The sequence below is a fragment of the Rhinolophus ferrumequinum genome, chromosome 11 (assembly GCF_004115265.2).
Source record: "Rhinolophus ferrumequinum isolate MPI-CBG mRhiFer1 chromosome 11, mRhiFer1_v1.p, whole genome shotgun sequence".
Lineage (NCBI taxonomy): Eukaryota > Metazoa > Chordata > Mammalia > Chiroptera > Rhinolophidae > Rhinolophus > Rhinolophus ferrumequinum.
Genome location: NC_046294.1, coordinates 22,497,053 through 22,514,369, shown reverse-complemented (window position 1 = coordinate 22,514,369; position 17,317 = coordinate 22,497,053). Strand labels below are relative to the sequence as shown.

General features: G+C 39.2%; 1 protein-coding gene across 2 annotated transcripts in view; it reads left to right on the top strand.

Annotated features, from left to right (window-relative positions):
• Nucleotides 1–17,317, top strand: part of TRIM44 (tripartite motif containing 44) — a 102,327-nt gene that overhangs the window by 28,752 nt on the left and 56,258 nt on the right. For both annotated transcript variants that reach the window (XM_033119431.1, XM_033119430.1), the window contains exon 3: nucleotides 16,782–17,021. In XM_033119431.1, coding sequence (XP_032975322.1) covers nucleotides 16,782–17,021 — 240 coding nt within the window. The remainder of the gene's footprint in view (nucleotides 1–16,781; nucleotides 17,022–17,317) is intronic.

Here is a 17,317-nt window from a genome sequence, read left to right as displayed (position 1 = left end):
CACAAAAACTACACACTTATACATACATCCAGAATGTGGAAACAACCCAACTGATGAATGGAAAATAAAATGCGGCATATCCATACAGTGGAATACTACCCTGTTTTCCCAAAAATAAGACCTAGCCGGACCATCAGCTCTAATGCATCTTTTGGAGCAAAAATTTATATAAGTCCCTGTTTTACATTATATTATATTATATTACATTATCTTACGTTATATAAGACCGGGTCTTATAGTAAAATAAGACCGGTCTTATATTAATTTTTGCTCCAAAAGACGCATTAGAACTGATGGTCCGGCTAGGTCTTATTTTCGGGGAAACATGGTACTTGGCAATAAAAAGAAATGAATTACTGATACATGCTGCAATAAGGATAACCCTTGAAAACATGCTAAGTGACAGAAGCCATTCACAAAATACCAAATATCGCACAATTCCATTTATATGGAATGTCCATAATAGGCAAATCTAGAGAGAGAGAAAGTAGACTTATTGTTGCCTGGGGCTTAAGGTGATAGAGGAATCGGGTAGGGGGTGACTGCTAATGGATACCGAATTTCTTTTGGGGTTGATGAAACTGTTCTGAAGTTGATCATGGTGATGATTGCACAACTTTGTGAATATACTGAAAACCACTGAATTGTAAACTTTAAATGGGTGAGTTGTATATGTGAATTACATCTTAATAAAGCTGTTCAGAGAGAGAGAGATTACTGTCCGAATCACTTTTTTCAGCCCTTCACTTGAAGTGTCAGTAGTGAAGTCTTTTTCCTTTTGTCATCTAGACAGGGACGAGGGTCAAAAACCTGATATTAGCCTCTGTCCGGGGGCTGCAGTTATTAAAAGCTGAGGCTCTGGAATGAGGTCCCCTCCAGCATCGAGAGCTATGAGATCTTGGACAGATGCTGTGCTTAACTTCATTTCTCAGGTGTTTTTCAACTGCAAAATAGAGGATAATAGTACATACTTCATGTGGTTGTTAGGAAGATTAAATGAGCGATTCGTTTTAATTGCTTAGTACCTCATCCTGTAAATGGTGGTGGCTGCTAGCTTACTCCTAGTTCTGAGAACCACCACTGCTTCCAGCAGAAGAGCAAAAGCACGTGGGGGCAGCTTCCCACCCCGCCCCCCCACACACACACCTCAGACTTCAGGAGACCTTCCAATCCTCATGGAGAAAAATAAGCCACCTGTTTATAACTAACTAGATTCCATACTTTGATCAATTAACACTTCCCAGGATTAGTGACACTTACAGATTGCAGGTTTTAAAGGGCCAGTGCTACCTCTGAGTGATAATGACATGCAAATAAATTGAGTTAAATCTCGGTAGTTGGGGCCCTTGGTGTTGCTGCCTGGCTGGCTGGCTGACTGTTGGCTTTGCATGGCTGCCTTCCCTGGCGTTAGTTCAGTCTAGCTCTATTGCCAGTTCAAGTCAAGGCAAATACCGTGTTTCCCCAAGAAAATAAGACCTAACCGGAAAATAAGTCCTAGCATGATTTTTCCAGATGACATCACCTGAACATAAGCCCAATGTGTCTTTTGGAGCAAAAATTAATATAAGATCTGGTCTTATTTTCGGGGAAACACGGTACATATATCTGCCTTGGGAGTGTGCAGCTGTGTGTCCATAAATTCCCAATAGAAACAAATCAGTGCAAAGCAATTACGTTTATTGTTATGGAGCAACCTCTCTAGTTAGCAAAACTGCCTGATGCCAAATTAAAAGAAAAATAATGAAATTAAGTGAAGCATTTAAGAGACACATTAGGAGATATATTGCCACTTTAAAGTAAACACCACTGAGATTCTTGTTCCTTTTCTACTTCCCTTCCTCTGCAGCTTTATCCTTGGCTATTCTCTTACTGTTGGAGCCTCAGAGCTCCTAACTGAAGCGCTGTGGAAATCAACTCGAGACATTTCAAAATTTGGGTGGACATGATTCCTGAGCTGCCTGGTGGGCTGGAGCATTGTTAGAAAGCAAAGGGATTGAGCTTTAAATTGCTTAATAAAATTAACACATCGTGCTGTCCTCTCCCTGCTCCAGCTCTTCTCTGCGTTGATGGGACGACTTGATAATTTACTCTGCCAAAGCTTGAAGGGCTGATTACTTGGCCAGTGTTGAGAGGGGAGTGGAGCTGTCAGGATGCCCTCCGTAGCAGCCTGGCTTCACATTTCCAGTGCAGGATCGTATTTGACATTTAATTTAGGAAACTGGGTATCTAGGTATAAAACTTTACCATGACAATAGTGATCAAAACCACCCAGACTTTTACTTAAAGTCCTTCTTCTCTCCTGTTCTCCTCCCTCCCCTTTTCCTGTTAGTTCAACCTTTCATTTAGCTAGGAAATAAAACTGAGTTTTGCTTAAGGAAAAAGGTGTTTCCTTTGATCTTAAGGCTAAAGCTATGCAATGCATCTCTCATTCTACCCCAGGTGCACACGTAGACGCTTGTATTGTATATACATTCTTCCCTCCGTATCCACAGGGGTTTGATTCCAGGACCTTCGCAGATACCAATATTTGAGGATGCTCAAGTCCCTTCTATAAAATAGTGTACTGTTTGCAGATAGCCTGTACGCATCCTTCAGCATGCTTTAAATTAGTTCTAGATTACTTATAATACCTACTACAATGTAAATAGTTGTTGTACTGTACAGGTATACCTCATTTTATTGTGCTTCGCTTTATTGTGCTTCTCAGATGTTGTGTTTTTTACAAATTGAATGCAACACCCTCCACCAGCAAAAAGATTATGACTCGCTTTATTGCAATACGTGGCTTTTATTGCAGTGATCTGGAACCAAACCTGCAACATCTCCAAGGTATGCCTGTATTCTTTAGGGAACAATGACAAGAAAAAAGTCTGTACATGTTCAGTACAGACGTAACCATCCTAGCCCTAACTACACAGTACACATCAGCAGCAACATAACAAGTTTTTTCCCAAATACTTTTTATTCATATTTGGTTGAATCCATGGATGCAAAACCCTAGATACAGAGGGTCAACTATAAACACAAAATTTGAGAACCAGGCTTCTCCCCTGATTGACTCTGCATTTAGCCAAAGGGCAAAATCCATCAGGTCTCTGAGGCTGTGTAGAGAACTTCCATTCAACACCGTGCTCCAGTTGTTGACCATCCCCTTGGAGAAGGGCTTTGGTTTCTTCTGTAGCAGGTGAACTAGTCTATGATACTTCCTTAATTCCTAACTCAGCCTGGTGAGTCAGAGGTAATCCCCATTGCACATATGAAGAAACAGATTTAGGAGGTTCGATGACTCGTCCAAGGCCCAGGACTAGTGATGCCAATAGACTTTCTATGATGGAATTAGTGGTTGTAGAAAGTGACGAACTTCCTAACCACAGACGATGTGTTGGGAAGAGAATACCAATATGGAGTTTGTTCAGTCTTTCAGGGGAAAAATCAGTTTGAGTATGACATGCTTTCCTTTTAGAGTGAAAGAACGCAGACGTTGGAGTCAGGTGACGTGAGTCTCTACACTGGCACTTATTACCTGTATAACTTGATTGTCTGAGCCTTCAGTTTCATCTATAAAATAGGACTAATCATATTACATTTTTATTAATGGGTACCCTGAAAACAGAAACTTTGAGGAAGAAATAAGAAATGATGGGTGATAGTGGATATCTTGGCCTTGGCGGGCCTGAAAAGCATTTTAGCAACTGTACTGAGTTAATAAGCCCTGTGGTTCTTAGGTAAGCAGATTGTTAGCTGCTCAAAGGGATGTGATAGAGGTTCAGTCTGCGAAAGATAGAAACTACAGTAAGTCCTCACTTAACATCATCAGTAAGTTCTGTGACTTGAAATGACATGAGACCAGTTTTACCATAGGCTATTTGATGGAAACAAGAGGTAAGTTTCTCTGGCATCTCAGCAATGTTATAATGAAGTAACATTGAACAAAATGACATTGTCCAAGGACCTGCTGTATGATAAAGGCAAGTTGTGAGACTGAGGAGCAGACTCTGCCTACAGACTGTGTGTACGTACTGAGAAGCAGAATGTCACCCAGACTTCTTGCGCTTCTGTGCTCTGCTTCTGGATTGTTGGAGTAGACGGTATCTGATCTTAAGAAACTAGAAAAGGCAGCCATGACTCCCTGACAGCCTTTGGCCGTTGACTGACACTGAGGCAAGGAGCCTCTGATTGACAGCCTTACGCTGCAGAGTGCAGGATGTATAAAAGAGTCCTCCCTGTGTTCCTTTGGGGCATTAGAATTCGCACTCCCAGAGGTGTAGTCTCGCTTTCTCTAAGAAAACTAATTGGGGTCTCTCTCTGTGAGAGCTCAGTGGGTACCACGTGCAAAGCACACAATAAATGTCCATGGTTACTGTTACCTGGACCAGCAGCACAGTTCTGCTGATGTTTCTATGGGCCCAGAAAGTTCTAAGGTCTTTTCTCATATTATTTTGTGTAAGTGTCACAAAAGCATCTGAAAATGTTATCATTACCCCTATTTTACAAATGAAGAAACTCCCACGTTCCCGAGCTTCAGAAGCAGAATGTTAGCAGAGCCAATACTCGGACCTCTTTCTCTACCACCACAGACTCTGTGAGCTTTACCATTTTGACTCAGAAAACGTGAGACCTACATCTCAGTGCCCTTTCCTGAGTTTTCCTGGTGGTGTGCAGTTGTTTGGGTTGGGTGGTTTTGACAGTTTACAAACAGCTGTGGTTTTGCAGGGAAGGCATTTGGGTAAAGAATGGAATGGAGGTAGAGGGGTGAGTCTTGTTTTAAGATTACTTTCATCTTCAACAGATAAAATAGCCTTTCTTTGTATATTCAAATCCAAGAGGCTTAAAATAGTATAATTTCTGCTTAATTGCCCCCCGGAACTTCCAGTGTCAGTTTCCACCTCCCACTTCCTACATGATAATTCTTGAAGCAGAAGCTGTCTTTCTAGTTTAGGCCCAGGTTAAGGTGAAAAGAAAGCAAAACAACAAGGTGGAATAGAAACCCTCACTCTTAGTCTCGCTGTTACAGACCCTGGGTCTCTCTGGGGACTCATTCTTCCACTTCTACGTTTCTACACAGGGTCGCCTAGAACTTTTTTCTGTTCACTCAGGAAAAGTGGTGCTTAGAAGTTGGTGATTGCGTTCTTTATTGCCACCCTGGGATTAGGCCTAGAGAGAATCATCTTCAGAGCAAGCGGTAATATCGATTCACAGTGAGCCCAGCGTGCCTCGAACTGTTCTCTGGTACATCCCGTCGGTGCCATGACCCCGGGTTACACATCACGTTGTCAGGACAGGATGTCATAGCAGCTGACAGAGTGAGCGGGCCGCCCAGGAGGAAAGGATGCTTGGCAATCACTCCATAACCATCTCGCACACTAAGGGCTGCTTGTCAGTCCTCTGTGACCAGTCTCTCAGATGACGGGACAGGCAGTGGTGTCCACTTCACAGCTGATTAACAGATACAATGCACGTGTTTATTAGGATCTCTCAAGTACAAAGCCTGTAGGAAGCACGGTCGTGAGCCTCTAATGTGTGTGTGCATGATATTCATGACTGTGTGTGGGGAAGGGAAAACCATGGAAGGGAGGAGATTCAGAAGAAGCGTATTGCAGGGTCACGTGCACGACGCCGTTAAAGAACAATAGAATACTTAGGCTCGAGTCCTGAAATGTATTGTCTCAGGAAGAAGCACTCCAGCAGAAATAGGTGAAGGCTGGGGTATTCTGACTGAAATACAGGGTTCTGCTCCAAGAGGATGTTATTCTGAGAGTCAAAGTTCCAAGCGAAGCCAAAGACGATGTAAGACAAAGCTAAGGTCTAAACACCAAGGAGGAGGGAGTGAGGGCACAGGGAGTGATGGAGTCTGAAGGGCAAAAGGGGGATTCAAGGTCAAGGTTAGAAAACCACGAATTCAGGGCCAAGTGGAGATGAGAAAGGAGGGAAAGCTGGCCTAGAGCAAGGTGGAGGTAGGATCAAGGCCCTAAACAGTTTCTTTAAGTCACCCGGAAGCTCTTTGTGGCTTAGAAGTTTGTTTCAGCGAGTCAGTGGTACAAGTGAGAGTGGGGTGGCTTCAAGGGCCCAGGAGGGTGGGCAGCAGATGTTGAGCCTCTTCCCTGTGCTTGTTCGCTATCTGTGTATCTTCGTTGGTGGGATGTCTCTTCAGGTCTTTGGCCCAGTTTTAATTAGGTTGTTTGTTTTCTTATTAAGTTTTAAGAGTTTGTATATTTTGGATAATAGTCCTTTAGCAGATGTGTCTTTTGCAAATATTTTCTCTGTGACTTGTCTTCTAATTCTCTTAACAGTTTCTCTCACAGAGAAGTTAATTTTAATTAAGTCCAGCTTATCAATTATTTCTTTCATAGATAGTGCCTTTGGAATTAGACATAAAAAGTCATCGTCATATCCAAGTTCATCTAGATTTTCTTCTATGGTATCTTCTAGGAGTTAGTTTTGCATTTTACATTTAGCTCTATGACCCATTTTGAGTTAATTTTTGTGAAAGATGTAAGGTCAGTGGCTAGTTTCATTTTTTTGCATGTGGGTGCCCAGTTGTCTCAGCACCATTTGTTAAAAAGACTGTCTTTTCGCCATTGCACTGCCTGTGCTCCTTTGTTCAAGAGCAGTTGGCTGTGTTTATATAGATCCATGTCTGGGCTCTATTCTGTTCCATTAGTGTATTTGTTATTTCACCAATACACACTGTATTGATTACGGTAGCTTTATAGTAAGTCTTGAAGTCGAGTAGTGTCAGTCGTCCAGCTTTGTTCTTCATATTGTGTTGACTATTCTGGATATTTTGCCTCTCCATATAAACTTTAGAATCAGTTTGTCAACATGTGCAAAACAACCCACTGGGATTTTGATTGGGATTGCGTTGAAAGTATAGATCAAGTTGGGAAGAACTGACGTCTTGACAATATTTCGTCTTCCTATCCATGAACACGGAATATCTTTACATTTATGTAGTTCTTCTTTCATCAGAGTTTTGCAGTTTTCCTCATAGAGATTTTGTACATATTTTGTTAGATTTATACCTAAATATTTCATTTTGGGGGTCCTAATGTAAATGGTATTGTGTTTTTAAATTCAAATTCCCATTGTTCATTGTATGTAGGAAAGTGATTGACTTTTGTATACAGTAGTCCCCCTTTATCTGTGGTTTCACTTTTCATAGGTTTCAGTTACCCGTGGTCAACCATGATCCAAAAATATTAAACGGAAAACTCCAGAAATAAGCAGTTGACAAGTTTTTAATGTGTGCCATTCTGAGTAGTGTAATGAAAACTCTGTCCCACTCGGGAAGTGAATCATCCCTTTGTCCAGCGAATCCAAACTGTATGTGCTGCCCACCCGTTAGTCATTTTCTAGCCTTCGTGGTTATCAGATCAGTTATCAGAGACAGAAACCACACTTGCATGACTTTCATTACAGTATATAGTTATATTTGTTCTATTTTATTATTAGTTAGTGTTGTTAATTTCTTACTGTGCCTAATTTATAAATAAACTTTATCTTAGGTATGTATGTATATGAAAAAACATGTGTACGTGGGGTTTGGTGCTGTCCATGGTTTCAGGCATTCACTACGGGTTTTGGAACATACGCCCTATGGAGAAAGGGGGACTGCTGGATTAACTTTGTATCTGGCAACCTTGCTGTAATTGCTTATTCATTCCAGGAGTTTTTTGTCCATTCTTTTGGATTTTTCTACACAGATGATCACGTCACTTGTGACCAAAGACAGCTTTATTTCTACCTTTCCAATCTGTAAACATTTTCTTTTCTTTTCTTAATCTTATTTCATTAGGTAGGACTTTCAGTATGAAGTTGACAAGGAATAGTGAGAGGACACAGCCTTACCTTGTTCCTGATCTTAGCAGGAAAACTCTGGTTTCTTACCGTGAAGTTGGATGTTAGCTGTAGGTTTTCTTGTAGATGTTTTTTTTGAAGTAGAGAAATTTCTCCTCTATTCCTAGTTTGCTGAGAGTTGGTTTTTTTTTTTTTAAATCATAAATGAATGTTAGATTTTTGTCAAATCTTTTTCCTGCATCTATTGATATAATCATGTTTATTGTTTTCCTTTTTTAGCCTGTTGATATGATAGATTGTATGAACTTACTTTCAAATGGTGAACCAGCTTTGCATGCTGGGGATAAATCTCACATGGTCGTAGCATATAATTTTTGTATACATCATTGGATTCGATTTGCTCATATTTTATTGAGGAATTAATTTTTTGTTTTGAGCCACACTTTTAAAATTATTGTTTAAGAATAAAATAAGTGTTACACATTATTATAAAAAATTTGAACTGAAAAGTAAAAAATTAAAAGTACTCTTAATCCCACCACTCAGAGATAACTACTCTCCAACATTTTGGTGTATTTCTTATAATCTTTCATAATATAAATAATAATAACAGAAACAGTAAAGATCATTATTACTTCATTGAGTGGATACTTGAAGTAACTAAGTGGTAACTGAGGTAGAAATCCCATTGTGGTCTGTTAACAAAAAAGGGGCTGATGAAAGGAGTAAAGAAGATACAAATGACTGCTTTTGTCTAGAGGCTTCTGATGAAGATGAGAAAAATGGTTTCAGGAAGAGAGTAAATGTTCACTTTAATAACCATGTCTCTACCCTACTCAACACCCCATGGTAAACTCCAAACAAGTCAGGCTTCTGACCAGGTTCTCAGGATAATGTCGGGCGGCACTGAGAACGCTGGCACTGAAATGTAATTTATATTCATGTCTGCTGTGTTTCTGGGCTGCCGGGTCATTTTCCAAGCCTTGGGAGGGGACACTATTCACAAATAGTGGCTTTTCCACTCGTACATAAAAGACACAGGAAATGGAAAATTTAGCCATCCACTGAGAAAAGACTCTGTCCTCCTGGTTGTTGATGAAGCCTTTCCATTGCCTGCCCTCCCTGGAGCCTGGCAGGGCATTGGAAGGAGCTTTCTTGGGGTAAAATGCCAGCATAAATACTGGAGGCTATACAGAGCCTTAACTTTGAGACTCACAACCTGAAAGTTTCCATGGACACTGGCATACTACAGCAGGGAAATGTGCTGTGGGCGTGAGGACAGTTTGCAGCATCTGAAAAAGTCTCATTTGCTGGCTTTTTATTTTTCTATTTTAGAATAGTGGCCATTCAAAAAGAAGAAAGGGGGAGTAAAAATGGACTTTTTGCCCTGTTAGGGAGGTAGTTAGAGCCTTCACACTCTTTATTTCACGCAGTCCACATTTTTTTAGTCATTTTTGGAGTAGGCTCCTTTATAGCTTGCAGGAAATTTGGCTAATAGAACAAGTATTTCTGAAATTTTCAATCAGTGTAAATTCTGCTTTTCTTTTGTGTAGCTTCCTGCTTCTGACTCTGTTCCATCTTTCTCAGTTTATCTCAGCAGCACTTTTCTGGAACAGATCTTTCTTAAGCTATGATGCTTTCTAACTAGTATGCTTATTTTTGTAATCTGTCTATAATAGAGAAGTAAATAAAGCCTCGGTTTCCTACAGGCCAGCTAGCTAGGAGTTAACGGCTTCTAGCCTACATCAAGCACATTGAATGGTGGTGTTTTTAAGTACAAGCTCTTAATTCAAGGTTTTATGTGTTTAATTATGCACGTGTAAAGTGCCAGTATGCATGCCTCGTGGGTCCCACCTAGCTTGGAAATATTACCTACAAGAGCATATAGAAAGTACCATGGGATGAAGCTTAATTCTTCAGATGTACATCCTTTATCCCAAGATTCACATGGTGGGTAATAATATTCCAGTGGGAATAACAACAGAAGCCGCCTGTTAACTCAGAAAAACATCTCAATTAAGAAGAAATAAATTTGAAGAACCTGAAGCAGACAGAAGGGGATCATTAGATGTAATATGTTGTAGCAGAAAGACACTGGACTGGACCAGAGGAAAGTTGGTTTTTAGACCGGACTTTATTACTGCACTTCTCTGGGGCCTTTTTTTCTTTTTTCACCTATAAAATGAAGAGGTTGGATGCAGCTGTAATGAGAACAATCAGAGGTTCACTAGTTAGTTCTGACCTTCCACAAATAAGCCACCGATTTTTTTCAAATTACAGTGCTGTTTAAGTAATAACATAGCTTTTCACCCCAGTGCAATTATAACAAATATATATCAATAGGATTGTAAACTAGGGCCTTAAGGTTTCAACAATTTAAGGACCAATCAGTTTACCAAAGGGGGAAAACGCCTTTTAGGGTTTCATTTGTGTAGAGGACCCAGGTCCCCGCGGGTAAGATGGAGACCCGACCCAGTGTTCAAGGAGGGAGGGGAGATTTTTCTTTTAATCTAAGTAATTACACTTTTGGCTCTATGACATTTTCGGGTTGCACGTTAACATTTTGTTTGGTGTGAGGGAAGGGGAAGTTCTGTGGCTTTAAAAAGGTTTGGCAATTTCTGGTAGATGGTATATAAAAGGAAGCTTTTGCATCGCCACTTGCATTCTGTGATACACCCAGCCTTCTCTCTTCTCTGCATATGTAGAATTTTCTCTTTTTATGTAACACTGCATGCAGTGTAGTGAAGAGTATGGGTCTGTCCCTCTCACCTGGGGGAGCTGTAGGACAGAGGCAGAAGAAATCCTAAGAAACCTACTCAGAAAGGACGTCGGTGGCTCCTAGGGAGCAGGTGCTAATGGGAAGGGTCTGCTGCTCTGGGAGGACTGGGAAGGTGTTAGCAGAATGGAGTTTTGATGGCAAAGAGGTGAAATGGAACCTCAAGGGGGTTTAAAAGCTGCCTCACTCTTGCCATGGAAGAACCAGAGTGCTCAACCTGCCATGTGACCAACCCCCCAGGGAGTCTTTTCTTTGGGCTCTGAGTTAGAATGCATGCCTTGACTTGACCCAGGAGTTTGTTCTTACCATTCTGAGCGAGGTTGGAGAACACCTATTTGTGAATTAGTAGAGAACTGGAGTGAGAAGAAGGCATACATGTTTTATATGGAGGTGGGTTATTCTGCCTTTAATTCTCATTTGTAGCTTGATCTATATGAAATAAAGTGTCATGTTGGAAAACCTAGTAAAGCAATGGGAAATAGAGAGTATAACTTTTTGAAGCCATAATTTATTCACCTACTGCAGGCTGGCCCACACCTTTCCTGGTTGTGATGTCAGCTCCTTAACTTCGAACCACATGAACCAGCATATGTTCCATCTAGTAAAATAGGTTGTGAGTCCGTTTTTATTATGATATCCATTTTCAGTCACTTGGAACTTTTAAGAGAGTTTCTTAGGCGTTCAGAAAAGTTCATCCCTTAGCTAAATCTTTCTTGGTTTAGTCTCTTAAGAGACAGGCCTAGATCTTAAGACCTAATTTATTTCAAGGGTAGGGATCCATTGATAAATGATCACCATAAAGCATAACAGTCTTGAAATATACACACTAAAAATAAAAAGGAATTACAAAAATAAACACAAATCACAGTTCTCACTCTGATACAGAAATTGCAGGGACTTTAATAACATTTAACACTCCCCACCCCTTTTCTTTAGCACCAGGGAGAGTCCCTGCAGAGAGTATGAGAGTTCCTGAGGGCTGATATCACTTAGTCACAGGATATGTGAGCAGATATGTGTCATGCAGGCCTTATTTTGCATTGACATTCTTTCGGCACTGTTACAAAATCTGCTTAAAGTATCAAGCCTCTTTCAGTTTTTAAGAGGCCAATTAAAAATGGCTTGATCTTTCCCTCTCATTGAGCCTTTCTTTTCCTCAGTCTCCTTTCCTAGGTTTTCCCAGTTTGACTTCCCTTCTGACAGTCTCTTACAGTGAACAGAGCACCAGACTGGGAGTAAGATGACTGGAATCCTCTGCGTCTCCTACAAGTTGGCAGCTGTGTCTGTTTCCTTATCTATAAAGGAAAGGGGTCTGCTTAGATGACAGCTGCTTTCTCTTTCATCTCTAAGTTCTCTATTGGCCTTTCTCATTTTGTCTGCTGTCCTACTTCTTCACTGTTCCCTACCTCAGCTACTCAGTAGGCATAGTTGTTTAAAAATACTTACAAATTAAATGTGGTTGTGAGGAAATACCAATAAATGCAGTTGCTGGCAAGATATGGCGTTTAGGAGTTCGTATTTTGGTAGTTTCTCACTTTGTTTGTCTTTCTTATGCACTACTCAAACATAGCCTACAGTCATAATTTATTTGGTCTGCACAGTTGTTGCAAAATAAAACAATAATATATTTTCACCCATCAGAGAGTGAAAAATTAAAAGCTTAACATTATCCGATATTGGTAAAGCTGTAAGGGAAATGCTTACTTTCACACATTGTTGTGGAAATATAATTGGTGCATGTTTTTTGACAGTATCAATCAGCGTATTTGATTATGTATAAATTAATGACTCCAAAGGTCTATAAAGAAACTTATATGGAAATATTAAGAGATATATCCAAGGATTTTCATTGATGTGTTGTTTGTAATAGCAAAAATTTGGAAACATCCTGTACTTCCATTAAGAAGGGAGTAACATTCTCAAGGATAGACCATATATATCGGGACATAAAACTAGCCTCAGCAAATTTAAGAAGATTGAAATCATACCAAGTATGTTCTCTGATCACAGGGCTTTGAAATTGGATATCAATTGCAAAAAGAAAGCAGGAAAAACCACAAATACATGGAGATTAAACAACATACTTTTAAAGAACGACTGGGTCAAAAAAGAAATAAGAGGAGAGATCAAAAGATACATAGAAACAAATGAAAATGAAAATACATGCTATCAAAATTTTTGGGATTCAGCGAAGCAGTTTTATGAGAGAAATTTATATCATTACAGGCCTATCTTAAGAAACAAGAAAACTCCCAAATAAATAACCTCACATTAACACCTTAAAGAAGTAGAAAAAGAAGAACAAATGAAACCCAAGGTCAGCAGAAGAAAGGAAATAATAAAAATCAGAGCAAAACCAAATGGAATAGAGAACAAAAGGACAATAGAAAAAATTAATGTGACAAAGACCTGGTTCTTTGAAAAGATTAATAAAATTGACAAACCCTTGGCTAGACTCACTAAGATAAAAAGAGAAAAGATACTAGTAAACAAAATCAGAAATGAGAGCCGGGAAGTTATCACGGATGCCACAGAAAACAAAGGATCATCCAAGAATACTATGAAGGACTATATGTCACCAAATTCAATAACCTAGAAGAAATGGACAAGTTCTTAGAAACATATAACCCTCCTAGGCTGAATCACAAAGAACTGGAAAATCTAAATAGACCGATCACCAGTAAGGAAATTGAATCAGTCATCCGAAACCTTCTGAAAAGCAAAAACCAGGACCAGATGGCTTCACTAGTGAATTCTACAAAACCTTCAAAGAGGATCTAATACCTGTCCTACTCAAACTCTTCCAAAAAGTTGAAGAAGAGACAGTACTCCCTAACTCATTTTATGAGGCTAACATTACCCTAATACCTAAACACGGTAAGGATAACTCACACACAAAAAAACTGCAGACCAATATCTCTGATGAGTACAGATGCAAAAATCCTAAACAAAATTTTAGCAAATTGAGTGCAACAATGCATTAAAAAGATTATTCATCATGACCAAGTGGGGTTCATCCCAGGGACACAGGATGCTTCAACATACACAAATCCATCAATGTGATACACCACATAAACAACATAAAGGACAAAAATCATATGATTATATCAATTGATGCAGAAAAGACATTTGACAACATACAATATCCATTTATGATTAAAACACTTAATAAAATAGGTATAGAAGGAAAATACCTCAACGTAATAAAGGCCATATATGACAAACCCTCAGCTAATCTCATAATTAACGGTGAAGAACTGAAGCCCTTTGCTCTACATTCAGGAGCACGACAGGGCTGTCCCCTATCACCTCTGCTTTTCAACATAGTGTTGGAAGTCCTCGCCAGAGCAATCAGGCAAGAGAAAGAAATAAGAGGCATCCAAATCGGGAATGAAGAAGTTAAATTGTCACTCTTTGCAGATGACATGATACTATATATAGAAAACCCTAAAGACTCCACCAAAAAGTATTAGAAGCAATAAACAAATACAGTAAAGTTGCCAGCTACAAAAATCAACGTACAAAAGTCCATTGCATTCCTATATACTAACAGTGAAATCTCAGAAAAAGAAATAAAGAAAACAGTTCCTTTTTCAATTGCAACAAAAAGAATAAAATACCTAGGAATAAACGTAACCAAGGATGTGAAAGACCTATATGCTGAAAACTATAAGACATTTTTGAAAGAAATTGAAGACACAAAGAAATGGAAAGACATTCCGTGGTTGGATTGGAAGAATCAACATAGTTAAAATGGCCGTATTACCCAAAGCAATATACAGATTTAATGCAATCCCCATCAATATACAGATTTAATGCAATCCCCATCAAACTCCCAATGGCATTTTTTAAAGAAATAGAACAAAAAAATCATCAGATTTGTATGGAATCACAAAAAGCCCAAATAGCCAAAGCAATCCTAAGAAAAAAGAACAATGCTGGAGGTATCACACTCCCTGACTTTAGCTTGTACTACAGGGCAACAATAATCAAAACAGCATGGTACTGGCAGAAAAACAGACACATAGACCAATGGAATAGAATTGAAAACACAGAAATAAAACCACATAAATGTGGATGGATGATTTTTGACAAAGAAGCAAAAAACTTACAATGGAGAAAAGACAGCCTTTTCAATAAATGGTGCTGGCAGAATTGGAAAGCCACGTACAAAAGAATGAAACTGGACTGCTATCTGTCACCATGTACCAAAATTAATTCAAAATGGATGAAAGACTGAAGCATAAGACCTGAAACAATAAACTGCATAGAAGAAAACATGGGTACTAAACTTACGGACCTTGGGTTCAAAGAGCACTTTATGAATTTGACTCCAAAGGCAAGGGAAGTAAAAGCTAAAATAAATGAATGGGACTATATGAAACTTAAAAGCTTCTGCACGTCAAAAGAAACCATCAACAAAATAAAGAGGCAACCAACTGAATGGGAGAAGATTTTTGCAAACAGCCCCTCCGATAAGAAGCTGATATCCAAAATATACAAGGAACTCATACAACTCAACAACAAAAAAACAAAAACCCAATTGAAAAATGGGCAGAGGACCTGAAGAGACATTTCTCCAAAGAGGACATACAAATGGCAAATAGACATATGAAAAAATGCTCAACATCACTAATTATCATAGAAATGCAAATAAAAACCACAATAAGATATCACCTCACCCCAGTCAGAATGGCTATCATCAGCAAGACAAGTAGTAACAAGTGTTGGAGAGGCTGTGGAGAAAAAGAAACCCTCGTACTCTGTTGTTGGGAATGCAGACGGGTGCAGCCGTTATGGAAGGCAGTGTGGAGGTTCCTCAAAAAATTACGAATAGAATTACCATATGACCCAGCAATCCCTCTCCTGGGTATCTACCCCAAAAATCTGAAAACATTTATCCATAAAGGCATGTGTGCTCCAATGTTCATTGCAGCTTTATTTACGGTGGCCAAGACATGGAAACAACCAAAATGTCCTTCGATAGATGAATGGATAAAGAAGTTGTGGTATATATACACAATGGAATACTATTCGGTGGTAAGAAAAGATGAAATAGGACCATTTGTGACAACATGGATGGATCTTGAGAGTATAATGTTAAGCGAAGTAAGTCAGACAGAAAAAGTCGAGAACCGTATGATTTCACTGATATGTGGTATGTAAACCGAAAACAACAAAAGAACAAGACAAATGAGAAACAAAAACTCATAGACTCAGACAATAGTTTAGTGGTTACCAGAGGGTAAGGGAGGCGGAGGGTGGTAGATGAGGGTAAGGGGATCAAATATATGGTGATGGAAGGAGAACTGACTCTGGGTGGTGAACACACAATGGGATTTATAGATGATGTAATACAGAATTGTATACCTGAAATCTATGTAACTTTACTAACAATTGTCACCCCAATAAACTTAAATTAAAAAAAGGGGTATAGTTAAATATATATATTTAATTAAGGGAGTAGTTAAATATATATGTATATTTTCCCTCCATATATAGTTAATAGAGATATTTATCCATTTACTTACATATTTATATATATATATAAATATCCATAAATTATCTTTATATAGATATTAAAAATAATACAAAGAATGAAGTTGATCTGTAGGTACCAGCATATTTTGAGTAGAAAAATAAGACCAGAACTGTATGTTTACTATGATCCATTTATGTAAAAACAGCATAATTCTCTCTCTCTGTCTGTCTGTCTGTCTGTCTCTCTGTCTCTCTCTCTTTCTATATATATATATGTGTGTGGAACTATATATATTGTATGTGAAACTACATAGAAAAATGGCTAGAAGGATACATAATACATTATTAATAATAATGTCTCTCTGAGAAGGGAAAAGGTATAGCGATGGAGAGAGAAGAGCAATTTCATTTTTTTTAACCATATAAACTTATCTGTTAAATATTTTTAAAGTATTTATGTATTACTGGTATAAAAGTGAAGAAAAGGAATAAAGCAAAAAGGAAGGATAAAGAATTTCTATAGAAGAGTATAGAAAAATATTAGCAGAATTTTCATCAGAGGTATTAGGGAAACCTTGTTGAGTGGGCACTCCCAGAACTTCAGCATCAGATGGGAACCATGGTTTGTATTTTGGCTGTGTCAAGGCTTCCTAGCACTTACAGTAACAGCTCTACCCTTCCATTGTTTTGTGTGCCCAACTTATTCTTACTTGTCTGTGTTCCACAGGTAACCCGGGACCAGATGAAGGTGTTCATACAGCAGGAATTTAAGAAAGTTCAGGAAGTGATTGCTTATGAGGAGCAGAAGGCCCTTCACCTAGTGGACATCCAGGAGGCAATGGCCACAGCCCATGTGACTGAGATCCTGGCCGACATCCAGTCCCACATGGACAGGTTGATGACTCAGATGGCCCAAGCTAAGGAACAACTTGATACCTCTAATGAATCAGCTGAGCCAAAGGCAGAGGTAAAGGAGAATGCCCGCAATGATTAGTAGCAGGAGAACATGACCGCCATGTTTGTTATCTCTGCAAATGCCCTCCTGTGAATGAATCGAAAACTTACATAGGGTGTAAGTGTTTAGACCGGTGTGTGTAACAGTATGGAAGTGTTGGCCATTGGAGTTGCAGCCAGTACCTGGGCCTGGCAAAATATTTGTCCACCAGGACTTACAGAAGTAGAGTCAGTGGGGCAAATACTAATCACAGTTGAGAAGGAAAGCTAGAAATCATTGCCAGAGAAGAGGGCAGTTGACAGATCCCA